Here is a 27,226-nt window from a genome sequence, read left to right on the forward strand (position 1 = left end):
TTTTCAGGACTGAGGCCTTGACTCAGTAGGTGCTGTGTTTGCCATCACTCACAGCTGCTTTGCCTGCTAGGGCTATAAAACCAGGACCTGACAGGGCTCTGCTGTAAAACAGCCCAGCAGAGAGAATGGGAGGGTCATAGTGATTATTGGGGCCAGGTGTAAGAAGAAGGTGCTGGTTTTACTGCTACTTGGACCTCTGTCTTCCAAGAAACAGAGCCCCCCCCCCCCCCTCCAGTTCATCTGGTGCCATCAGGCCATGGAGGGAGAGATGCAGGTCCAGTTCCATCAGGCCTGGTCTAAACTAAGAAGAAGAGTCCTCCCTGCAGTCCATCTGCCTTGGTCTAGGCCTCAGAGGGAAAGAAGAACTGCTGGGCCTGATCCCTTCCCCACCATCATTCCCTTCTCCTTTTTTGTTGTGTCTTTTTAGATTGTAAGCCATAGGGTGGGGAACTGTCTAATTAAAAATAATAATAATTGTAAGCAGCTCTGCAAGCCTTTAGGGCTGAAGGGTGGGGTATAAATACTGTAAATAAATAAATGTCTATACTGCTTATCAGTGCACTTAAGCACTCCCTAAGTGGTTTACAATGCGTAAGCTAATTTTCCCCAACAAGCTGGGTATGCATTTTAGCAACCTTGGAAGGATGCCAGGCTGAGTCAACCCTGAGCCCCTGGCTGGAAATGAACTCACAATCTTGTGGTTTGTGAGTGAATGGCTACAGTACTGGCATTTAACCATTGTGCCACTTATCCTTCCTTTCAATGAGGATAACAAATGCAAGCAGGCTTAAACCTGAGGAAGTAAGGTAACAATGATGAATAGAAATCTTCTGCAAAAATATTGCATGTTTGCTTGGATTGCATAGAAATGTCTCAAGTAATTATGACAAGTTCAGTAATGGCCTTGTCCAGGGGGCAGATGTTTCTTATGCTGAAGTTCATTCACAGGCTCACTTATAACAGAAAGAAGGCAGGGGGTACATTTAGATAAGCAACAGCTAAGTGTCAGTGACAATTCAGATGTGAATTATGAGATTTTAATTACAGAGATGAGCAGATGACAGCAGAAATTGCAAGCTTGAATGCTTCATCATCTTCTTTGTAAGCCTATGTTGTAATTAGAGCTACATTCGGTTGCTTGACCATTTAAAAAACAACCACCTTGAATAGGCCAAGAAGTGCAACAATCCACTTCAAAACATAATGCCTAAACTGGTGATTGCTATTATAAAGTCATTAATTATAGCAAAAATGAAAACATTTCAAACAAAGGAGGGTGGTGACATGATCTTCTTGTGTAAAAAAAAAATAACACATTGGCTTTCTATCCATTTGCACTCATGATAAATGTTCACTTTTCTGTAACATACATAAAATGCCTGCATATTTCCATTTATCAAGCTTGTATGCAATGATCCTTGAAATTAAATTTAAATCATGTACATTCAGTACCCTTCATCCTTGCAATGGATAGTAAGGGAGAGGAGAGAATAGGAGGCAACAGGCTTATTTATCAAACTAAAACACCTCAACTGATTATTTTTTTCTATTTCTCTTAATCAAAACTAGGGCTGATGATGCCTTCTAAACAACAAAGCAAAAATTACATGGATGCTCAGGTCCTAGGCTTTTCATTCAAATGATCTGTGCACATATATATATGCTGATGAGAAAGGCTGCAGAATATCAAAGAGATTTGCTTCAGTTATGATGAACCAAGAATATACATTTTGTGTTTGTAGCCAGATGGTTTCAAACAGTAAATCCTGTACACATAACAGTCAATGCTTCATTTATATTTTTCTCTAGAAACAGCACAGATCAACGGATGAGATAGAATTCATAATCAATGCCAAAATGTAGGAAGAATTTTTTTGAAGCCTCTTAAATGTCACCTATGAAAAATAATTTAGAAAACAGCAGCACTCTTTCTTCTTCTTTTACCATAGGAGCTTGGCTTCAACCTCATGTGCATATATCTCACTCTTCAGAGTCCTGTTTTCTAACAACAGGGGACAACAGGAATGAAGGACAGACACAGTGTAGGGATGGAGTGAGAAAGTGCTTGTCCCATCTCAGAGTCAGTTTCTTTATCTTCAAATCCTTCCTAAAGCTGCTTTCTCTCATGGGATTCCAAACATGTTTCCTGTTGCAAACTTTTGGGAGAAAACAGGGGGAGGCTTCTGGGAAGCATAATTTGGAAGGAAAAGAGCCATAGTGGGCTATGGGCAGAAAACAGAGCAAAAATAATGCTTTGTTCTAATCTGTATAGAAGGAGGATGGCACACTTCTAGTACGGAAAGGATGAGAAAGTGGCCATTTATTACTTGCCAAATCCACTTAGTGGGACCAAGATTTCCTGTTTATTGGAGATTATCTTTCCTCTGCTCTCTAAACATTAGCAAAGTCCCTGCTGTTCCCTCCCACTGCGTGTAATAAATATAAAATATCAGTACAGATATCAAATATCTACATGTTCAGTTGAAATTAATTTCCAAAATTTTAAATGTAGCATATTTTCTGTTATCTTTTTTCTTATGGAAAATCTAGGAAACAAATTAGACAGGAACATCTGAAACCTGAAGGATGCCAGTACACGTACAGTTTATTAGACTAAATACTACTGTATATGGACCTATGATCACAAGCCATAATTAAGCACACTGAAGTTATTTCAGTTTCAGTAAGAAAGGTAACCCTATGCTTAAAATTGCTTCCATTTTACTTATATTTGCAATACATCAGTCAGAATACTGTATGTTCAACTCACTTACCTTTATCATTGCTATTTGATAGAAGGGGTGGTGGGCTTGTGGGTTTAGATTTATCATAGTTGTTAAAGCTCTGACTGCGCCGATTGTTGGCACTAACTGGACCACGAGTTTTTGCTTCGCTGCCTGCAGCTGAAACCCTCGTTGTTGGACCTGGAAGTCTGTTTTCAAGGTAAAAAGAATGAAGCAAGAGTTTGTCAGAGTATACTTCACTCCAAAACTAACTGATCATGGCTTAAAAATTGCTAAATATTAATCCAGGATGACTATGCTTCAGGAACAAGGCAAATGACATTCTAAAGGCAGTTTAGAGGAGATCAAAACCTTCTACAAAGCTACTGACATGTATACTTACATGAATTGTAAGCTTGTGTCATGAAACCTTGAAAAACTTTAGGAGCATGAGCTAGTCTTTGAACTTTAGGAGCATTGCTAGTCTTTGAACTAACACTAGATTTATATTCCACCCCAAAAAGCCACATTGCAGAATTGAGATACAGGGCTCTAGATAATTCAGAATAATCTGAAGTATTTCTACTCTTAAGTAAGTCTTCTTGAATTTAATAAAGCTTAGTCCTTAATAAATATATTTAAGATTAAAATGTGGTTAAATACCTCAGTATTTTGTTGTATTCACTGTATCATGCTTTTCATTCTGACTTAAAAATCAAAGAAGCTCATCTTGGAGATAGCATCTTCTTGCATCAACCATCATACTAATCTTACAATGACTTGCACAGAAATGCAATTGACTAGTGCCCTTAATGTAAAATAGCAAGTGATTTACATGTGTTCTCAAGAATTAAAAGAGCTTGTTTCCTTTTTTAATTACTTGATGGAGAATTCAAAAGTGATTCAATTAATCCATAAAACCAACAGGCTAAAACCAATTACACCTTTTGTTAGTATGTAGTTTCCTGTTGACAGAATTACCGTCTGATTAGCAGCATTACAAACCTTTGTTACTCCTACTGCACCATTAGAGAGAGGAAGAAAAGACAGTTACCAATGCTTTCCTCACAACAAATTCAAAGATTAACGGGGAAAGGGATGCAATGGGGAGAAGAAACACATAAGCTTTAGCAGATGCATGCACATGCTTATAAAGCATACAGCTGGCATGTTTGAGCACAACAATATGTTTTATTCCCCATTACCACAGAACACTTATATGTAGAATTATATAAGGCTTGATTTCTTGTTTCCTTAAATATAAATCCCTCAGTTCTCAAATATTTGTAAAGAGGAAAACAAGGGAATAACATTAAAAGGAAAAGTGCAGCAATAATCACAAATACATACACACAGCCTCAAAGAGGAGGAACTGGGAAGGATAGCTAAAGAAGATTTTAAAAAAAGGTTTCATATTGTTGTGAGAGACCCGACATTGATAGGGCAATGACTTCCATGTAAACTTCATGGTGGATGAAGCAGCTCCAACAGTGTAGTGTTCGATAATTGCCTACAACAGGAGCAGGCAACCCTTTTTCTGTTGAGTGTCACACACCTCAAAGACCACATGACCACAGTGGATTCATTGGGCTTAAGCAAATGGTGGACAGGGCCCAGAGTTTAAAAGAAGATGGGCCCACTCCTTCTCCTTTCCCTTTTTCTTTCCTACTTAGAAGTTACTTTGGTAGAAACATGAATTTATCAGCTTCATGGTCTCTTGAGGGCAGGGTCTAACCCCAAATAGGCCCTTAGAGCCATAGATTGTCCACCACGGTCTAGGAAGAGGCACAGTATATTTGTTCTAATCCTTCTCCTTTACTGCAGCTCTCTTGGTACTTGACATTACCTCTCCTACTTCTGTTCCTGATATGCAATAGGAAGCTTTAGATTTTCTTCCAATAGTAGAACCCAGATATAGAGAGTCTAAGAAGACTGGCAGTGATGTGATAAAACTCAGACAATACACAGGAATTATAAAATTCAGATATTTCATTTCAAGCAAAAGAAAAGATCAGCTGTGCATCTGTAGTAGAGAAAAATAATGTCGATGAAAATAAAATGAAAGTCTTGAAAGTCCCCATATAGGTACAGTATATGATAAGCATAGTTTTGTTTTTTGAAGACTGAAGACTCAAAGAACTCCATCATTCAGAGTTCAAAGGAGAAAATTCTAATCTTTGTCCCTTCCCCTGAAAAAGGAAATATGCCCAGTGAAGCAAAATATTTAAATTGTTCATTCTCATAAATGCAAGAATGATATTAAAAATATTTATGTCCTTAAACCATAGTATTGTGTCTTGCAGGAATCCCACAAGTGCCATGATTTTCTCAGTGATGGAATCACAGCTACAGAACTCCCATTAGAGATCTGTCTAACCCTTGCATTCTTGTATTTAGGAAACAGTTTAAAAACATCTGTTTATGTAACTTTTTTGGAAAATAAGCATATGATATCTCATTCATTACTATATGTTTTTCTTTTTGTGTGTGTATTTCAGCTCAAATTGGGTATTTATGATTTAACATATTCTCAGTATATGATTTTAGATATCCATTATTTGGATGGAATATAACTCAAAAAGGAAGTATGGAATATAACTCAAAAATAAGAAAAATAACAAAAATAATAGTAATAACAGTAAGCAACAGCAGAAGCTGAAGTGGAGTGAACAAAGAGGTATGCAGCTCAACCAGAAAGCCACATCAAAGCTTAGGTTTATGCTACAGGAAGGGTGTGTTGTATTATTTTCAGTTCAAAGTTTCTTCAGAATTCCACAGCACCTGCTAGGTGGTTTTTGGTGGAAGATAAACACTGAAGTGAGGGAAATAAAATCATACCAGGGGGCTGGGTGTACAAATGCTTTCTTACATTGTGAAAAGAATTGGGGAGAGGGGACTCAACGATCTGGGCAAAGGGAACTAACTATTTGACAAAAAAACTGGGCAAATTCCACTGAAGTAAACTGGAGCTGCACAAGTGTTTTCCTCCAGGAGATCTTCATGGATTGCCTCATCAAAATGTTGTGAAAAAATCAACTTCATGGACAGCATCCATGCTAATAAACATTTTTATATCTGTCAGCTTTGTCAATCCACAACAAAATTCTCAATAAAGAACCCAAAACTGCAACTACTCCTTTCCCAATAGGTTCCTCCTAGGAGCCTATTGCACATTTTCAGTATTGTGCCCAGGCTGGCTCTAAATCTGAACATAAATCTACTGTACTAGTATACATAGCTTAGGTAGTATGCAAAGGGATCTTGCAGCACTTTTGAGACTAACAGTGCAAAAGAAGTTGTACCATGAGCCTTAGTAGACTTGGTCTGTTTCCCAAGAGCCGAGATAGGTGTCAGTAAGGATACACTGAAAATGTACATAAGTGAGATGAAACAAGACTGAAAAGTCCCTGAAGGAGAGGAGCAATTCTTCATCAGTCCTTCTTCCCTGTATGAAACTGAAAAATGGGCAAACCATTTTTGATTTATATAATACAGAGCAACATAGGCATTTCTAATGAAGTACAGTACATGTGACACAATGGGAAGCGTTAAGTTCATCTCAAGAAAATCTATGAGAAACATCACAGATATTAACAGAGATTAGGGAGCCTTTTTAAGCATTATGGTGGGATGGTTGTAGGTGTCAGAATGCACATCAACTGTGACTTTGCATGGAATTTAAGAGTGAAGCACCTATTATTCATTCTTAGGAGATTATATACTGTATATACTCATGTATAAGTCTAGAAATTTTAACCAAAAAATTGACCCAAAAAACCTGGGCCGACTTATCCATGGGTTAATGTAAATACTATACTATAACTCTTATCAAAAAGGGAACCATGCCTTGGAGCTTAATCTCTTTTCAGAGCACCTAAAAGAAGCATTAAGTCCCTCTACTATCTCATCCATCCAGCCTTTAGGATGAGCACAAACGGTTATGACTGTCAAAATTTTTAAAGATCTTTAGCATTATTTTGCTTTGCTTTGTCCTTTACACCCTTTGTTACATGCTGCTAAGTTTTACCCTCGACTTATCCATGGGTCATATCAAAATCCATAATTCTGGCCCCAAAACCTGCCCTCAACTTATATATGAGGTCGACTTATAGTCGAGTATATACGGTATTCCCTGTTGCAGGACACCTGAGGAAGCTGGAACAAAGGTGACCTCTATACTACTGTGATTCAGCAAGTGATGCAGTATCTTTTGCTATCCATGAACAAATAAATTAGAGTTTAGAAGAATAAAAAATAAATAGTAATTTGCTGTGTGCAAATTTCTGTTTTATGGTGACCCTACCACCAGGTTTTCTTGACAAGATTTTTTCATAGGGTGATTGCTTTTTCCTACTTCTGAGGCTGAGAGAGTGTAACTTGCCCAAGACCATGCAGCTGGTTTCCATGGCTGTAGGGATTAGAATTCTTGTCTTCAGAGTCATACTTCAGAGTCCTACTCCACTGCACCACACTGTCTCTGAGCATTCCTTGCCTGAGAAAATGCTGTGAAATTCACGGGGTCACAAGGGGACATTCCCAAACGTTATTATTTTCCAAATGAAAAATTCACAGTAATATAAAGCCCACTTCGAACATGAACCATATGAGCCGAGCACCAAATGATTACCATAGAGAAGTAGTGTCAACCCAAGACATTCTGCTCCTTAAGGCAAAGTATAAGTTGGTGATTCTTCCTCATTCCATGTACAGAAACCAGTTAAAATAACAGCCAAATATTACTTCAACATTTGTAGCGGGGGAGACTCCCCCATCACACCAGATTAAACAGCCAAGTATGGGGGGGGGGCATGAAGGTTGTGTGGCATCACAACTCTGTCCTTCAATGAAGGTGTACACTGGAGAGTTCACAGGAAAAAGTAAGATGAAGAGGTTCCCATCTCCTCCCCCCCCCCCCCCCCCCCTCTGCTACTTAAACATGGTGCCTAACTCTCCCTAATGGTAGACACAGCCTTGTACAGCAAACTGCACTGCTGGTCCCACCATTGCCATCAGACATGTTCCTGGCCCTGTTCCATTATGTCCACATACTGGCATGGACATGTGAATGGGTGAAGAACATATGTGTTACACACAGACCTCCAAGAACCTCATTTGTAAAGCGATCCTCATATGGAAGGCTGTGTAGAAGCAGTTGCTCACACATAAGTTTTATGAGTTCATATGTGCAAGTCACCACAATGTCAAAGTCAGCACTTTGTCTGACATTGTGGATGGGCATGTGCAGTGTGCTCTGCTTCGTGCTAACATCCTCATTCCATAGAACAACACACATTGTGATAAATAGCAACAGCAGCTACATGAATGATGCCACCTTCATAGAATTCATGTCTGAAGGTTGATAATTTGCTATTATTAAAAATGATTCCAAATTTTATTCCAGGTCACTTCTACCAATTACCACGAACTGTCTGTTTGGAAAAGGTTGAATGTCTGATTCCAGAATTCCCCATGTGGCAATGGCTGTGCTGGGTACAGGATTTTGGGAGCCTTTTTTTTTTTTAAAGACATTTCCAAGCTCTTGACATCCCCAAACTAGTAATAGACATTATTCATAATCAGAGGGCTTTACAGGAAAGGAGTAACAGATGCAGAATAAGGAGTAACAGATACAGCTGTAAAACACCCTGAATCTTCATGAGAGGGTGTGGTATAAGTCTAAAAAATACCTACATATATACATACATACAAAAGAACAACACTAAATGAGAGTTCACTCTACTTTGGTAACTGTTAAAACAGTTTGAACTCAAGAGGTAAGCAGAGGTAAGCATTGGTAAGCTGAGCCCTAAACATGCAAACTGGGATTCTTGCAAGGAGGGGTATCCATGCTTTGCATTAGAGGAAGAAACGCTAACCTAGAAGTCTTTTTCTGACCAAGAGTGAATCGGATGATTTTGCATTGAGATGAGTCCCTGGGTGATGCACTGTACAACAAGAAAGAAAGAAAAAGTGGAAGATGCAAGTGAGTAAAGAAGAAACATTCACACATGAGCCCATCAAGAGGACAAAGATTTTTGAAAAGAGATTCAGCCAGATGTTTCAGAAGAGAAAAAATATTTTCTCATTCATAATTTGGGTTTATCAAAGCAGCAATAGTGACAGAGGCAGAATATACATGCAAATTTATTTCACGCTCATAAGAATAAGTTCTTAAGAAACTTCACACAAAAATGTTTTTCAGACTATATTTGCATTAGTGAAATAGTACAATTTCCAGAGAGTACAATCTTATATTCACCACACCAAGAAGCACATTTCAGTGATCTTCCTGATATGGCAGGCTGGAGAAGTTGTTTTGGGAAGAATTTTAGGTCTGCAGTAGAAACATAAGTTGCATACAGACAGTGCCAGATTCAGTCCTTGGCATTTCCAGGTACTGTATAGCTGAACAAACTCCAGCTTGAAGACTGCTGCTTTCCATTGAATTTTGTTGTTAGAATAAATACAAGATTTCACCACATGAGGGCACATTCCAATGGAAGTTTCACCATGCAAATGTGATGGAATTATTGCTTTGGAGGCTCTTACCATTAGAAAAATGATAGAGTAATCAGGCTTTACTATTTATTTATTTATAGATAAATATTTGTAATACTCACCTTGGAAAAAAAATGAAAAAATATTTATAATTTTATTTTTAAAAAGCAGTGAAAATCCATTGGTACCACTGTGTTACAAAACTATAATATAACTTCAGAATGTTTATGGTTTATGGGGATGATCATAATAATAAGCTTCATATACATCTCTAATTTCTGCTGGTGGTGGTATATCCTACTTTTTAATCAACCTTGGGACTCACAGTAGCTTAAAAGAATAGTACAATTAAAGACTTTTAATTAAGATTTTATGAACGAAAACATGTTTTGAGTGAGCATACTGCAGAGGGAATGGGGGGAATCTATTCCCAATGAGCCTACCATAGCACATGTCACCAAAACTCAGTATGATAACTCAAAAGAGATAAGGTAAAGATCTGACAATCACTGTTCTCATTCACAATTACACCAACGGCCAGAATCCAACAGTATGACTGGAAATTCCACAAGTGCAAAGAAGGGATCGTGCTCCTTCCTTTATCCAACCCCCTGTGAACCCTAAAAGCCCATTCCAGAAGGGCTAGGAAAGCTTTTGGAGCATATTTACATTGCTACAGACAGCTGCAGAGAAATTTTCATTGCTACAGACAGCTACAGAGAAAAAAGGAACCTAAGAAATTCATGCTACTATCACAAACATAGCATTAGATCTAGCCCACCCACCCCCCAAAAAGGACAACCTGTTTACTGACTGAGCATATGAGAATGAGGAAATGAATGCTTTCACAAAATTGCTGTATATGAGAACCAAATATAAGTGATGCAGGAAAGGAGATTTCCCAACAGGTATTGAGAAGTGTTCAGACCTTTTCTCCACTGTCATCACACCACAGCTGCTGAGGAAAAGACAGGTACTGTATCCTGTCTTCCTGCTCACCTCAGAAAAGCTAGCAGCAGTCTGCTGGGGGGAGATATAAGTGTGAAGTACCAGGGCTATGCGGGAGGGGGGGGGGAGGGAGACAATATAACTTTTTTCACCCAAGGCAAGTCCAGCATTTCTTCCTTAGGGCAATTTGTCCCCAAGTTCACCAAAGAGAACACTGGGATATACCTATATCTCGCATAGCCATGCATTTCCCGTATCTTGTATTGTTTGATGCTATGATACATTTATGACTTCAAAGACATAGTCATGTTATTCTGGAAAATCAGTATGTAGAGGGATCATGTAGCACCTTTGAGACTAACTGAAAAAGTTAGTCATTGGTAGCATTAAGGGCATCAGAGGCATAGGTAGTCCCTTGACATGTATGTCTAGTCATAACCAACTATAGGGGGCAGTGCTCATCTCTGTTTCTAAGCCGAAGAGCCAGTGTTGTCCGAAGACAAATCAGGTGGTCATGGGGCCAGCATGACTGCACCAAATGTTGTTACCTTTCCACCAAAGTGGTACCTGTTTATCTACTTGCATTTGCTTGCTTTCGAACTGCTAGGTTGGCAGAAGCTGGGATTAGTGAGAGGAGCTCACCCCATCATGCAGCACTCAGGCCTTGAACTGCCAACCTTCTGATCTTCCGATCCTCAGAACTGGTGTCTTAACCACTAAGTCACTTCATCCCAGACCTGTTATTATTCAGTCTTGGGTAGGTGAATGCCCCTTGTTCCTCTAAGAAGTTGGACAATGATTGCTTAAGGGTCACATAGTTAGCATGCCTTTCTTAGTTGGTAGAGCAATTTGATTGGGCAATTCCAATAACGAATGAGATTCTGAAATGCTAACTAGTGTGCAGCCCCTGAGCAGTCGGTATCCAATGTCTTAGACAGAATCATAGAATCAGAGTTGGAAGAGACCACAAGGGCCATCCAGTCCAACTCCGTGCCATGCAGGAAATCACAATCAAACCATCCCCAACAGATGGTCATCCAGCCTCTGCTTAATGACCTCCAAGGAAGAAGACACCACTACACTCCGAGGGAATGTGTTCCACAGTCGAACAGCCCTTACTGTCAGGAAATTCCTCCTAATGTTGAGGTAGAATCTGTTTTCCTGGAGCTTGTTCCATTGTTCCAAGTCCTAGAAGTTTATCGCACCGGGGTTAAAATGTTCCCCGGTGCGTTCTAACATGCCCATGCGGGGGCACGCACAGAACATGACAGGAACGCGATTGGGCCAAGAACCCCATTTTACCGTACACTGGAACGCCGCCTTTGCTGCTGGGTGTTCCAATCGCATTCCTGTTGCGTTCCAGAGGGTGCTATTTCTGGGAACTAAGCATCCCCAGAAATGGCGCTCTCTGGAACTCAATGGGAACGCGATTGGAACGCCTGGCGGCAAAGGCGGCGTTCCAGTGTATGGTAAAATGGGGTTCTTGGCCCAATCGCGTTCCTGTCACGTTCCGTGCGCACCCCTGCGCGGGCACGTTAGAACACACCAGGGAACGTTTTAACCCTGGTGCAATAAACTTCCTAGTCTCTAGAGCAGCAGAAAACAAGCTGGCTCCCTCCTCAATATGACATCCCTTCAAATATTTAATCGGGGCTATCATATCACCTCTTAACCTTCTCTTCTCTAGGCTAAACATCCCCAGCTCCCTGAGTCTTTCCTCATAGGGCATGGTTTCCAGACCCTTCACCATTTTAGTCACTCTCATTTGGACACGCTCTAAGTTTCTCAATGTCCTTTTTGAATTGTGGTGCCCAGAACTAGACACAATATTCCAGGTGGAGTCTCACTAAAACAGAGTAGAGTGGCACTATTACTTCCCTTGGTCTAGACACTATACTTTTATCAATGCAGCCTAAAATTGCATTGGCCTTTTTAGCTGCCGCATCACACTGTTGACTCATGTTCATCTTGTGATCTACTTGGACTCCTAGATCTCTTTCACATATAGAAGCTTACCGCACTGGGCTTGTGGGCCGTTCTCAGAACGGCCCGGCAGGAAACGGAACAAGTGGGGGACGGATTTTACCGCACACTCCAGTCCCTCATTCGTTCCATTCCCCCTCTCTTCTGTTCCCATTCCATTCCAGAGGGAACACTTTTGAGAACTGTTCTGAACAGTTCTCAAAAATTGCCCCCTCTGGAACAGATTGAGAATGGAAGAGAGGGGGAACGGAACGAATGAGGGACTGGTGTGTGCGGTAAAATCCGTCCCCCACTCGTTCCGCACTCGTTCCTGCTCCTTCCGCTCCGTTCTGAGAACGGACCCAGGAGGACCTGTGCAGTAATCTCCTTAGTCTCGTTCAGCCAGGTGTCCCCCATCCTATAGCTCTGCATTTCATTTTTCCGCCCTAAGTGCAATACCTTACATTTCTCCCTGTTGAAGTTCATTTTGATAGCTTTGGCCCAGCTTTCTAGTCTATTCCGACTAGTGGAGTTCAGCACCAGAGATTGAGCAATAACAGGTCTGTGATGCTCTTAATGCTACCAACTTCTTTCTTTCAGTTAGTCTCAAAGGTGCTACAAGATCCCTTTGCATACATATATGTCTGTGGCTGCAGCACAGCGCAGACCCAACTGTGTTTAAGAAACAGGCATCTATACTCACATCCCTAGCAGGAGCACTATGTATATGGGGCCCTTGCATGCAGAGTTCCTTCTACCACACAATCCAGTTACCAAGGCCACCATGGTGCCTTCAGAGACTGGATTTATTTGTCTTTACTCCTACTTTACCACATAACAGCTGTTCAGAGTGACTATTGTATTTCTAATATCTATTCTCAGACTATTACATTTTGCTCCATCTCCATCTGATGGCATGATTATAAAAGGCAACATGATTTTCTAATGATTCCTAGTTTGAAAAGATCAGATGGCCTATTTGCTACATCCATGTATTTCTAATAAAAAAATGTCAATGTAAGAAGCTATTTTGGCACTGTGAAACATATAACATTTAAGCAGGAAGAACAAATTACAGAAGACAACAGACCTGGACTGCATTTCTGGTTGTGCTTTTAGCTGAATGTGTGGTGGTTGCTGAGGTTGTTGGCACTGGGAATGGGGAGAAGCTGGCACTGGTTGTTGGGACTGTTGCTGCTGCTGCTGTTGTTGCAGTTGCTGTTGCAGTTGCTGTTCTTGGAGTCCAACCTGGCAATGGGATGGCGATCCTACTTGCTGGGGAGATGTGGCTGGTGGCTGGGATGAGTGGTGCTGTGAATGCTGTTTTGGAGGCTGCTGCTGCTGTTGCTTGTACCGTGATAGACTGAAGAAAAGGCCTAAGATGGCCTTTAAATTCCCATTCCTGATTTCTGTAAAGTAATTGTGAAAAAGACATTTACTTCAATAGTCTTTCCCTGCAATTTCTACCAAAGTTCATTAAAACATTACTCATTAAATAAATTAAACATTAGTCCTCTGAAGAGCCAAAAATACAAAAGAGGCTTGTCATCTCTATTTTTTAGACAGAATGTGGTGATAATTGACTATAGGCCATCTCAAACATATACACATCTAATACCCTCCGAAATGGTACACACACACATTTATGCACTGCAGACAAGGTCTGGTGAGCAGAGCAGTAGCAATACAGAATGACAGGCCACATTGGGAGCATAAGGGAGTTAGGGAGTCTCAGCACTTAGCAAACTAGCTACCTGCATTTGGCAGTTATGCCAAAGCAGCCCAGTGTATACAGGGTGAATCAGAAATTCTCCTTATATGCAGAAGCTCCATGAGCTTCACATATGACAACTTCCAAACATCTGTCTGAGAGACAGCAAGGCCAACATGTATAACAACACAGCGAGGGCTAGTTGATATGAACCAGGCACCCTTTCAGCACTGTAAAGGTTGTGCCAATCCCCTTTAACATGTTGTAGTTAGAATATAATCAATGTGCTACTTAAGTTCCAATACAGTCCATGCCTTGGTGACCCAAACCTTCAGAATTACAGTTTATTTTTTCCAAAATTAAGCCCAAACTGTGTAAATAGAAAGGCAAAATATTACTGCCGTTTGTTGAGTGCTGGTTTTAGCTCTTTAAAAGTAAGCCATAAACTATGCTTCAAAGAAGCCCCACAGATGTATTTCTTGTTCTCTTATCTCAGGAGATGAACTGAGGTAATTCACCTGGCGCCTTGCCACTGGACTTTGTACATAAAGGGCACATCTACTTCTTTGTGATCTGCAATTAGTGCAGTCTGAATTACTTCCTCTTACTGCTCCCTTCTGTCCCATGTGCTGTTTAAATACATACACACAACATCTCAACAGTGAGAGTATATAATGTAGTCATTTCAATTTTGGCCACAAAAAGGGTATTTAAAAAAAACACACACTGAAAACAAAATACTGCCAGATGTTCTGGTTTTGAAGGCAGGGAGAGTTTCTTCTTTCAGTCTGGTGTTTGGAAGCTTCCATGCTGTGAAGTTCCTTTTGTCTTGGTTGCCTCAATTCCCCTTATCTCTGTTTTTTTCTTTTTTCTTTTATAAAAAACTTTTTTTTTTTGGTCTAAGATGCAAATCACTCAAATCTTGATTGGGAGGAAAATGAAGCCACACAGTAATCTAACTAAGAAGCCCGGGGCTGAGGCAAAAGGAAGAACCATGTGAAAATATGCCTTCATTATTCAAAAATGGGGGGGGGGGGGCTCACAGGTTTTAATGTCATTTCAAATCAACATATCAGGTGTGAATCACTACATTTTTAACCATGTTAGGAAATGTGTGCACTTAATTCAAAGCCCTCTCTCATCCTAACACAGGTTAACTTTTATATCCCATTCAAAGGGGGAGGGGAAACAGAAATCAATTGCTAGACTCCAGTGTTTAGAGTCAAGAATCATAGTGTTTAGAGTCAAGAATCAAGCATTCTTTCTTCTCTGCACGTATCGCGTCCGCAGAGTCCCGTCCAGCAGAGCTGTTCAGGGTAGTGAGGGAGCTTACTCGGCTACCCCCTGCCCCGAACCCTATTCTGGAACCATCTAAAGCCTGTTGTGACGAATTTAACAACTTCTTTGCGGATAAAATCTCTCGGATAAGGGCTGATCTTGATGCCAGCATTAGTTCAGAATCTAGAGTAGAGGTGTCCAGAGCTTCCATGGACTTGGTTAAACTGAATCACTTTGAGTCTGTCTGTACCGAGGATGTGGACAGGATTCTGCAAAGTGTTAGGAAAACGACTTGCTCTCTCGATCCCTGTCCTTCATGGCTGACAGCTCAAGGGGGAACGGTTGTGACTAGTATGTTACACCGAATTATCAATACATCTTTCAGGGATGGGCAATTTCCATCTGCATTAAAGACGGCCATAGTAAAACCTCTATTAAAAAAGCCCTCCCTTGACCCCTTAATTCGGAATAATTATCGGCCTGTCTCGCTGCTGCCATTTTTAGGGAAGGTGATCGAGAGGGCAGTTGCCTTTCAGCTTCAGGGACTCCTGGATGAAACGGATTATCTCGACCCATTTCAAACCGGCTTCCGAGCGGGCTATGGAGTTGAGACTGCCATGGTCGCCTTAGTTGATGATCTCCGTCTGGGCATGGACGGGGGAAGCGTGTCCCTGTTAGTGCTTTTGGACATCTCAGCGGCCTTCGATACCATCGACCATGGTATCCTTCTGGATCGCCTGAGAGAGTTAGGTATCGGGGGCTCTGCTTTGCAGTGGTTCCGTTCCTACCTCTCGGGCAGATTCCAGATGGTGGAGCTGGGGGACTGTCGTTCCGACAAGAGGGCCCTTACATCTGGGGTCCCTCAGGGAGCGATTTTGTCCCCTATGCTATTTAACATTTACATGAAGCCGCTGAGAGAGATCATCCGGAGACATGACACCCAAATAGTCTTCTCTATGTCTCCGACTGATGACACCCAAATAGTCTTCTCTATGTCTCCGACTGATGCAGTAACTAATGACTGATGACACCCAAATAGTCTTCTCTATGTCTCCGACTGATGCAGTAACTAAGGATGGTATCTCTCCTCTTGATGCCTGCTTGGAGTCGGTAATGGGTTGGATGAGGGAAAACAGACTCAGTGTGAATCCAGAGAAAACGGAAGTACTGGTGATAGGTTCTCCTGGTCCAGGTAAGAAAGTTTTTCCACCTGTCCTGAATGGGGTCACGCTCCCTGTGAAGGACTCGGTTCGCAGTTTGGGGGGTGCTCCTTGACTCGTCGCTCCACCTTACATCTCAGGTGGATGCAACGGTTAGGAGCACCTGTTATCAGCTTCGGCTGATACGCCAACTGCGACCCTTCTTGGACCGGGGAGACCTTGAAACCGTTGTACATGCTCTGGTAACCTCTCGACTAGATTTCTGTAATGCGCTTTACATGGGGCAACCCTTGTACCAATCTCGGAAGCTTCAGTTAGTGCAGAATATGGCAGCAAGGCTGGTCACTGGTTGTTCCAGGGCCAGCCATATAACACCTGTTCTGAAAGATCTCCATTGGCTGCCTATTCGCTTCCGGGCCGAAGACAAGGTGTTGGTTATCACCTATAAAGCCCTATATGGCTTGGGCCCAGGGTACTTGGAGGACCGCCTCTCCCCATATAGTCTGCCCCGCACTCTTAGATCAGGAGAAAGACATCTGTTGATGGTTCCAGATGTCCGCTACGCTGTCACGAGGAGGGCTTATTCTGTCTCAGCCCCGAGACTCTGGAACGCACTCCCTAATGAGCTCCGCATGTCCACTTCCCTTGATGTTTTCAAGAAAAACTTGAAGACTTACCTTTTTCGTCAGGCATTCCCCCCATGAACGTTGGTGTTATTTTTCTCCCCCTGAATGTGACGTTTTTTCCATCCTGTCAGCCTTGTAATTGTACTGTTGGTTTTATATTGCTATTTTATTGTATATTGTGTTTTTAAATTGTTTTTATTATGCTGTAAACCACTATGATCCATGGAATAGCGGTATATAAATAAATTTTATTATTATTATTTATTATATCCTATAGATCTTTGTCTGCCATATAGCATTCTTATACCTGACATGAACATAATCAGTCTAAGAGTGGAAGACATTTAGAAACACAGTATAATTATCCCATTGACATAAGAACCTGGGATTCCCCCAGTGCAAGGTGCTTTAATGCTTAGAACAGGGGATTTTGTTTGCTGGTAATCTACTAGTGGAAAAAGAAAAATCTTTCCTATTTTAGATTAGAGGACTTTGCAGACATGTTGAGCTTCCATTTAAGCATTCTGACAGCTGACATGTATAAATGTGTTCTCAAATTCACTGTGATACTTAATCAGCATTGTGGAACAAACTAAAGATCCGCAGTCTTTGCTGTCAAGGTAACTAAGCTACCTTATTCACAAGTAAAACTGCACAGCTTGCAGCATAGCCAAGCTCACGGAAGCTGTCTGCCAGACAAATGACCAAGAAGAAAACAGTCTCACCTGTATGTGCAAATCCAGTCGCTGAGTATTGTGAAGGAGGTATACAGTAGAACAATTGGCAGTAATTTGAATGTCATTTACTGAGGTGGGTTATACCGGTTTTCTCTTACAAACATGGAACTGAAAGTAAAATATCAACTCACCACCCAGAGGAGCACATAACTATTTTTCAACGCCAATGAAAATTTGAAAATGAGAATTTTATTACTGACCTAACAACAGGCATAGACAACATTGTTGTTGCTATTGATCTCTTGTATGCTGTTGTTCACTGTTGTTACTGTTGTTGACCTTGCATGTTTTAACTATATAGTATTTATTTTACTATGCACGTCTCTTTGAATGCCAGTCTTGCAAAAAGGCAGGGTATAAATTAATTTAAAAATGAAATAATATAAATAAAATAGCCTTAAAACATACAAAAGATTAGCATAAAAATCAAACTATTAACGCCATTAAAATAATTTAAAACACAATAAAATGTTTAAAAGCAACTTAAAAGTAGTATAATTAATATACTACAACAACTTTTTAAAACCTGTTTTTAAAAAACAGAAATCCCAGAATAAGCTTGCCAAACATTTTTTCTTTTAAAAAAAGGGGTCTTTGCCTGCAAGGAGGGGACCATTCTGGCTTCCCTAAGAAGAGAGGTCCAGACCTGTGGAGGTTGCAGGAGGCATTTATATTTTACTCCTGCAATTCCTCCAGCAGGCTGCACTGGTATGCTTGACATGACTAGAAGTCATACAACATATCTAATCAATATTTACCAAGATTTTTGTATATGTGAGGGGCTTGAAGAGGTATGAGTACAAAACCACTGCATTTGAATCCAGCTGTTTTGGTCCAGTTCAAGTGTTTTCGGGAGCAGAAAACTTATTCAAACATTTGGGGAGGAATCTGGGGTTTGTTAGGAGTTTTAAGAGTTACATTTTGGGGTCCATTTGCTCATGCCTGGCCTGGGACAGCTGTTGAGAGAAAGACCTATCTCACATCTTCATCAGTCATTATTTTGAACGGGATGGAATTGAGAGAAAGGCCTCTCTTGAGGATCTCAAGATCTGGTTGCAGATCTTTGTGCCAACTGAAGTTTCTGGATGTTTTTCAAAGGCAGTCCCAGTTGCTGCCACATTTTGATATTGAATGGTCTATGATCATTACTTCTCCATCGCTGTCATCAATAATGAAAAGACCTCACTGCCTTATTCCTGGATGTGCCCTAGAAAACATTTATACTGTTTCCTTTGCTTTAAATCTATATTTAAACTGTTGTTACAGCTTCTTGGATTGGAGACCATCAACAAATACTAGATGCTGTAGGCTTTATTTCAGAGGAAGGAACTAACAAAACCACCTCTTAATATTTCTTGCCTAAGAAAACCCTATGAAATTCATGTGTCACCATAAGCCAGCAGGTGTCTGAACACACACACACTTCCTTTGTCCTGCTCCTAAAACTAAGTATGCATGAACTAGGTATATATTGTCCCCCTCTTTGCTTAAACATATTCAGTTCTTCCTCCTTCTTCCCCTGTGGTTAATCTTAGATTTTAAATTTCACAGAGCAGGGACTTTTTGTTGTTAACTATAAGGTGTAGTGGCTCAAGTGGTTATGATGCTGACTCTTTTGACTGCAAGAGTAGCATGTTGGCAGTTCAAGGCCGAAGTGCTGCATGATGGGGTGAGCTCCTGTCACTAGTCCCAGCTTCTGCCAACACAGCAGTTTGAAAGCATGCAAATGGAAGTAGATAGATATATCACCTATGGGAAGTGACACTCTATCAAGAGAGACTCACCTTCTGCAGACAGTCCCTGTATGTTTATTCCTTTGGCAGCCAAGAAACTCAGGCATGCATCTATGTTTTCAATCTTAAATACAAGGAAAAAAGAGAGATAAAAGAAAATGCAATCACAATCATATTTTTTATTTCATTTGACTGTACATGTGATAGCAACTTGTTATGTAGACATTTGAATCAATCCTCCTACATTGGATGGGATACATATTTATACACAGGGTCACTCACAGAAATTTTATAAGGCAGAAAAAGATTGCTTTTGAGACTTGAGGGCGGATTCCTCTCAAACTGAGTATTTAAGGTCAAAATAGACCTTTTCAATAAAGATAATAATATAATATGACATTTTAAGTTGCAGTTTTTTCTCCTTTGTAGAAAAATATGGTTACGATAAAATATGAATAAAGTTGTGGCAGTAGGAAATAGACAGGTCCTAGCAAAAAGCCAAGAAAATACCCGAAGAGCTATATATTTGTTAACCTCTATAAAAGAATGAAATGTAAAGGGGCTGTGAGATTGTTGTTGTTGTTATTGTTTGAGGGATGGGGTGGTCAGAAATTCACAGCCTCTCTTTGACCCTTCATGCCCCAGACTGATTTTGTTCCATTGGTTTGGGCACATACCATTGTATTCCTCCAGGTACAGAGGGTCCCTCACATGGGCCTGGGACAGATGGTCCCGAAGTGCTGTGCTGACGCCGATTCTAGGGTTAGGGACCACGCACCAACGGCACGGTCCCTAACCCTAGCACAGCACAGCGGCAGCATCATGGTGGCGTCCCATCCACACGGGTGCCGCCATCTTGACGTAAGTGACGTGCAGCATATACATCCACCCAGTGATGGAAAAAGAACCCAGTTTTTCCGGGTTCTTTTTACTCTGGAGGGCTGCTGTGCAGTTTGGCGGCAGAGGCATTCTTCCAGAGGGAAACAGGCCGCCACCAGCCTGCCCTTTTGGGGCAGCCTGTCTGGGCCTTTATTCAACATGACATGCCCTGACCAGTATATAGATAATGGCTTCTACATGTCTGGATCAGCATACCAAATAAGGTTCACACCCTTGTAACAGTAAGTTGACCAAGGTTACCAATCCTTATATTTTACGGTTATTACTGGGACCATAAAGTACACGAAAGTGATCTTAAGCACAACTACAGAACTCTTATTTTAGAGGTGGATTTCATAGCATAGATAACTCCCTCTTTTTAAAATGTGGTTTCCCATAGAATTGTGTGCTATTTTTACTCCCACCCAAAAAATACCACTACAAGAATGGAATTAAATATAACCTACCAGTGTTTTTTTGTTACTGTTCGCTGAAAATAAAACAGGGGCACCATGTTTGTTTGATGTGAAAAAGTTTCACATTTACTCAAGTGAGACAGCTGGCAGAAATTCCCAGCCAAACAGCCAGTAGAATTCAAGAAAGGAAACTAGAAACCTCAGCTGGAATCTAGAGCATGTTTACTCACATAATTCTCTAGATGTTGTGAATAGCAGCTGATTACTCAGAATGACTGCTGTTTCTCACATGGGCCTCCTTTACATCTGAGATAAATGGAACCAGAAGAATTATGAAATGGACTACATGGGATTTTGGGAGAATCTTCATGATAGCCACAAGATAAGTTACCCATTTCCTTATTGGAAAGTGATAGAAATACCTATGTTTGTTTGTTTAGCATATTTTTTCAGTAATCTTAATGCAAAAAGTCTCATTTCTGTTTTCTTTTATGCAGTGGGTTATTGCTGCATGTTGATATTCAAATGTTGTTTTCATTAATTAAAATGGGATGTAGAAAAGGATGAAGAAAATAAAGTCGATTTTATCCTTACGCGTGTATAAAAATACTCTCACCCCCATTAAAAAAACTTCACATTGAAACAGGTAAAGAATCCATCCGTCAAGTAAAGAATCTACCCAAATCCAATCCAGTTGTGCTAGTTATTTATTTATCTGATAAATACACTTATATACCCTCACAAAGAACTCTACAGATAGTAAAGGCTTTGGACACAGGAAACTAAGCCAAGTTTGATAGTATGAGATCAGAAAACAAATATTAATTATCCAATAAAGAAAGGTTTCTCTGGCTGCAGTTGGGGTCAAATTTCCTCTGATAATCTACAGAAAATATTTAACTAAATATTCATGCTTTACCCTCAAAAAGTTCAAGTGTATATTTTGTACATTTACGTGTATGCATGTGCATGCACACATGCATGTGTTTGCATACTCACACACGGATTTTAACTTTACCACGCAAGGGATGATATTTGACAATAAAATGACAAAATATTGCCATTGAATATATGTTTTGTTGTTGGCTAGACCCAAAACTATATTTGGTCAAATACAATTTAATAGAAAACTAGCCTTCTTAAGATGTGCTCACAGGCTTATAATAGCAGCCAATAAAGATGTGCACTGAGAAAAGCACAAGTAGTAAAATCTTTCTAGCTTAGTAAGGACATCTGGCAAATATCACTAATCGCAACAGAAAAAAGAAATCTCTAAGTATGGTTTGTGAAGCCTCTTCTTGGCCCTCAGTACTACCATTATTTATATCACATTGAAAATTAAGACACTCTGTTGAATCAATTCAGTCATCTCAGATACCAGAGTATAACCATCAGAAATATTGAGAGTAAAGAGTCCAGAAAATCCAGAAATTAAATATACAGTCCTCCCTCTGTTCTCACGGACTTGGGATCTGCGCCCCTTGATTATCCGCAGGGGTGAATGGAGGGAGTTAAAATGGGGCGCGCACCTGTGGTTGGTGTGTGTGCCCGTGGTGCGGCCTGTACAACCCCGTGGGAGCATGCCTCCATTCAAGCCAAAAGAGCTTGAATATGTGTGGTTTTCCATTTTTGCGGGTGGTGGTGGTCTGGAACAGATCCTCCGTGAAAACAGAGGAAGGACTCTATGGCAGGTTACACACCGCCACGTCCAACGTCCTCCGTGCATGCTAGGGTTACAAAGGGGCGTCCTAGGGTTAGGAAGAGTTGCTCCTTCCTAACCTGCCCTGGCCCCAACACGCGCGGAGCGCGTCGTAAATGGCGGCACCCATCCTTATGGGCGCCGCCATTTTGATGTCTTGGACGCTGTGCATTCAGACGTGTCGTGGCAAAAGTGATGCCGCGAGGGCGCGCTCCGCCCCTCGCGGCGCCACTTCCGCGTTTTGAAAAGGAGCGCCATTTCGGTGCTCCTTTTTCGCTGTGGAGGGAAGCCTCGCGGTCTGGCTGCTGGGGCTTCCCTCCGCAGCGAATGGCGGCGGCGGGAAAACGGCCCCTAGAGGGCCATCTGTAACCCGCCTATATATGTCCAAAATAATGACATGATCCAAACAATATAATCACAGGGGAATAGGGAACTATAAATGAACAGCAGTATACCCAGTATTTCCTTCAGCAGTCCTGGGAATCTTGATGCCTTTCAAAAAGTTGTTGAACTAACTCTTAGCAGCCATTGCAAAGTCAGTGATGAGGGATGCTGGGAATTATAGTCCAACAGAAAACAAAGGACTGTATGATTCCATACTCCCAAGAGTATTTTGACTAGAGATAACTATGAGGTCAAGCAGCTTGGCAGCTTGGAGCAGCCTCTGGCCACTCCAGCCCCAGTCGTTCTCCATTTGGTGCAGGACCACGGTGATGAGATGCCATGGTCCTGAATGGGGCGCTGGCAAGGAACACTTTTTATGCGCTCCTGTACGCCATGCCCCCAGATCAGCCCAAAACCCACGTGTTTTGGACCTATGTAATTGTAACCTCCAGTTCTCTGTGAAACATAAAACTTAACCTCTTGCACTCTGAACCTAGCTAATGCACTTGGACATATCAATTCTTCCTTTGTCATTCCAAAAGCTCAGAATGTGACCTTAGGACTTAGGTCAGAGAAAGTAGATTTATAATAATCAGGGATGGCTCAGAATCAGGAAGCCTTGAGAGGTTAAGATGGAATCATGCTCCAAAATTCTAGGCTAAATAAGGTTGATCTATGCACTACTGCGACATCACAGATAATAAAATCTGTTTAGTGGAATTGTCATGTGAAGATCACATGTTCCTGATCCCATTCCTTCCTTTGATTTCATCACAGTGTTTATCTTCACTTTGCCCACTGATCCTTCTTTTGAATCATGAACTCCCTTGGACTGCCTCTCCAGGTTTGATCCCATCCTGCCTTTCTGCAGGCCCTGAAATCTTTGTTGTTGTTGTTAACTGCCTTTGTGGCAATCTCAACCCATGGCAACCCTATGGATGAGACATCTCCAAGCCACCCTGTCCTCTACTGCTCTGCCCAGCTCCTACAAACTCATATTCATTGGCGGGGTACAGACCGCCGCTGCCAGTAGGTCCGCGGGGGAGCCAGAGCCTTCACACGGCCCGACTCCCGTGCGGACCGAAAAAGAAGCTCCAAAATGGAGCTTCTTTTTCCGTCGCGTTTGTGACGTAGCGAGGCGCCAGGGGCGCGCTCGCTACGTCACAAGCGGCGCGACGCGTACGGACGCTCAGCGTCCGATATGCAAAGATGGCGCCGGCCGTGTAGAAGGGCCGGCGCCATCTTGTACGGACGGAGTCCGTACTAGGCCCAGGGCGTCTATAAGAGACGCCCCTTTTTTAAAATGGGACGTCCGGAGGATGTCCCAAATGGCGATGCAGAAAGCACCATTGTCTCTTTAGTAAAGTCCATCCATCTAGCATGTGGCCTTCCTCTTTTTCTATTTCCCTCCACCTTTCCTAACATTACTGTTTTTTCCATCATGCCTTCTCATGATGTGTCCAAAGTATGATAGTCTAAGTCTTGTCATCTTGGTTTCTAGGGATATTTCTGGCTTGAGCTGCTCTAGGACCCATTTGTTTGTCCTTTTGGCTGTCCATGGAATCCTCAGCACTCTTCTCCAGCACCACCAAATACACTCTAAATTCTGACCAGATCTGGCCTCAGTTCATGCAGGGCATTTTGTATAGGAGGCCGAATTCATAGGCCTTGCTAGCAACTATTTATTAATTGTTTAACTAATAAACAGACATCATGCAGACAATTTGCAAGAAACTGTACCAGTGGGTACTATGGGAAACGTTGCACTGAAAATATTTACTACATCTTGATTCACATTTCAATTGAAGGTTGGGTTTAAAAGATCATCAATGTTAATTCAAGTTTTGGCATTAATTGTAGCATCCTTTATATAAAGCCCATGATATCCATTGTCCTCTTGAATTCTATTTTTGTACCTCTCTCAATGAGCACAACCTAACTGTTAGCATCACATTTCTTCTTGAGATCCTGTTTTACTTCATAACATTTGAGTAGAGTCCCCAAATATTTTTACAAATCACAAAAGGGCAGGGCATCAGTGAATGTTTGCTCTGTATCTTAGAGACAGGCAAAATACCATCTGTTGTGGCAGTTGTCATGGTATCATTTTCCTAGGAATACCTAGCAGGACAAGTTCATGTAAATTATCCACGGATGGGGTGAGAGGGACCTGAACTGCTGCCTCAAGGAAACACAACAACATTTCATGTAAACAGTGGCAATGAAAACTATATACACCATTAAACAGTACTGTTGACATAACAGCCTCAGGTATATGTGCCCAAAGTATCTGTTAAATATATTTACTTTTTAATAAATGATACCCAATAAAAGTCGTTGAAACAGCCAGTACAACACTGGTCAGCAGGTTGTTTCACAATTATTTTCTAAAATGTTTCTACGGCTAAAAAAAACCCCAACCCCCTATTAGGCCACTTCATGTGCAATTTATAACAGATAATATGACTCAGATGTGCCAAAATGAATCTCAAAGCCTGGTCCCTAAAGTTTAAGTTTCTATTGACAGTTTCCATCAATCAGGATGCTACAAAGAAGGTACGGTCGTGGAAAATGTCCAGCTATGTCCTGCTATCTTATGTGGCACTCAGGCCAAGACTACTCCAGGTGACCTAACTTCAAGCTGAGTTGCAGAGTCACATAACTGCAGATTCACAGAGTTGGAAAGGGCCCCCATAGGCCATTAAATCCAAGCCTCCACTCAATGCAAGAACTTCAGCTAGGGCATCATGTAGCAGCTGTCCAGCCTCTTTTTGAAGACATCTAGAAAAGGCGACCCCAACACCTCACTAGGTAATTGGTTCCATTATCAAACCACTCTCACGACTGACAAGTTCTTTCCAATGTTCAACTGAAATCTGCCCTCTTGTAATTTAAAATCATTAGACCTAGACCTACCCACTGGCGCAGCAGAGAGCAAACCTGCACATTCTTCTCTGTGACAGTCCATTAGACATTTAAGGAGTGCAATCACCTTTCAGTTTTCTGTTCACCAGGCTGAACATGCCCTGTTCCCTCTTATCATTCTCGTTGTAATTCTCCAAACCCACACAAACTTCTCTATATTTTTCTTAAAATGAGGCATCCAGAAATGAATGCAGTACTCCAGTGGGACTATTACTTCTCTTGATTTAGGTTACACCTGCACTGCAGAAATAATGCAGTTTGACACCACTTTAACTGCCGTGGCTGAATACCATGAAATTTTGAGATCTGCAGTTTTGTGAGATATTTTGCCTTCTCTGTCAGGGAGTTCTGGTTCAACTACAAATCCCAGGATTCCATAGCACAGAGCAGTGGTACAGTATTTAAAGTGGTGTCAAGTTTCATTATTTCTGCAGTGCAATGAAGCTTTGGAAACTATGGTACAGTGGGCCCTCCATATCTGCAGACTTGCCATCCGCAGATTTATGCATCTGCGGATGGCAAGTGCACATTGTGGAGGGGGAGGAGGAGGAGGAAGAAGAAGAGGTGGCAGGAAGTCAATGTGGAAAAGGAAGAGGCAAGAGGAAGCAAGAGGAAGCCATGGAGGAAGAGGAAGGAAGAAGCGGGAGGAAGTCATGGCGGCAGAGGAAGCTGCAGCAGTGGAGGAAGCTGCAGCGGTAGAGGTCTCTTGCCACCTGTCACCACAGGTGAAAGCAGGGAGGGAGGGAGGATATATGAGGTGAACTCCCATTGTACCCAATGGTGGCACAGCCGCATTGCCATGCCACCATTGAGGACAATGTGGATTTTTGTATCTGCAGGGAGATCTGAAACACTCCCCCCATGGATACCGAGGGCCCACTGTACAGTACTATTAATGCAGGCCAAAATATTATTTGCCTTCCTTGCTGTAATATCCCACTGCTAGGTATGGTACTCAATAATCACCAAATTATTTTCACATGCAAAGCCAAGTATTCCCCATTTTATTCATGTGCTTTTGGATTTGTGACCTAAATGAGAAGAGAAGGACCTCCCCTGAGGATCTCAGAGCCTGGGTTGGACTTGATAAGGATTTCCTCTACCACATCATCTAGGTCACTGATAAAATTTTTGAACAATGATGGCTCCAAGACAGACCAGGTCTAGGGCTGGACAATGCAGAGCAAAGGAGCACCAAGTGATCCCCCAGTCAGAATTAGATGATGGGAACAATGACAAACAGAGCTGGTCCATCAAGGTCCATTGGGACTGGGGTTGCATTTCACAGCATCCTTTGATTTCTTCTTTGTTAACAAAAAATACTATAAACAAGGTGGCCAACAGCATGTCAGTTCTCATAAGTTCTTATTTTTACTTTACAAACATGCTCTCTTTTTCTACAACAGAATGAAGTCAATGTGAAGCAAATGTAAAGTCATCAGAAGCAAACTCCCATTCATTCCTGTTATGAAGATGACATCGTTAAAATTCAAAACTATATATGCTCAGGGCAATTCCCACCCACCCACCCAGTTTAATCAAGGTTG

At 41.4% G+C, this 27,226-nt stretch overlaps 1 protein-coding gene across 11 annotated transcripts in view; it reads right to left on the reverse strand.

The window, feature by feature from the left end:
* The window catches only part of NAV2 (neuron navigator 2), a 783,367-nt gene that overhangs the window by 216,404 nt on the left and 539,737 nt on the right, over positions 1 to 27,226 (reverse strand). For 8 of the 11 annotated variants that reach the window (XM_042439006.1, XM_042439023.1, XM_042438954.1 and 5 more), the window contains 4 exons: positions 19,428 to 19,500; positions 13,222 to 13,540; positions 8,600 to 8,668; positions 2,775 to 2,932 (listed from right to left, as the gene is read on the reverse strand). In XM_042439006.1, the coding sequence (XP_042294940.1) occupies positions 2,775 to 2,932; positions 8,600 to 8,668; positions 13,222 to 13,540; positions 19,428 to 19,500 (619 nt within the window). The remainder of the gene's footprint in view (positions 1 to 2,774; positions 2,933 to 8,599; positions 8,669 to 13,221; positions 13,541 to 19,427; positions 19,501 to 27,226) is intronic. The other 3 variants (XM_042438987.1, XM_042438971.1, XM_042438996.1) reach the window with 1 other exon arrangement.

The sequence above is a fragment of the Sceloporus undulatus genome, chromosome 1, assembly GCF_019175285.1.
Source record: "Sceloporus undulatus isolate JIND9_A2432 ecotype Alabama chromosome 1, SceUnd_v1.1, whole genome shotgun sequence".
Lineage (NCBI taxonomy): Eukaryota > Metazoa > Chordata > Lepidosauria > Squamata > Phrynosomatidae > Sceloporus > Sceloporus undulatus.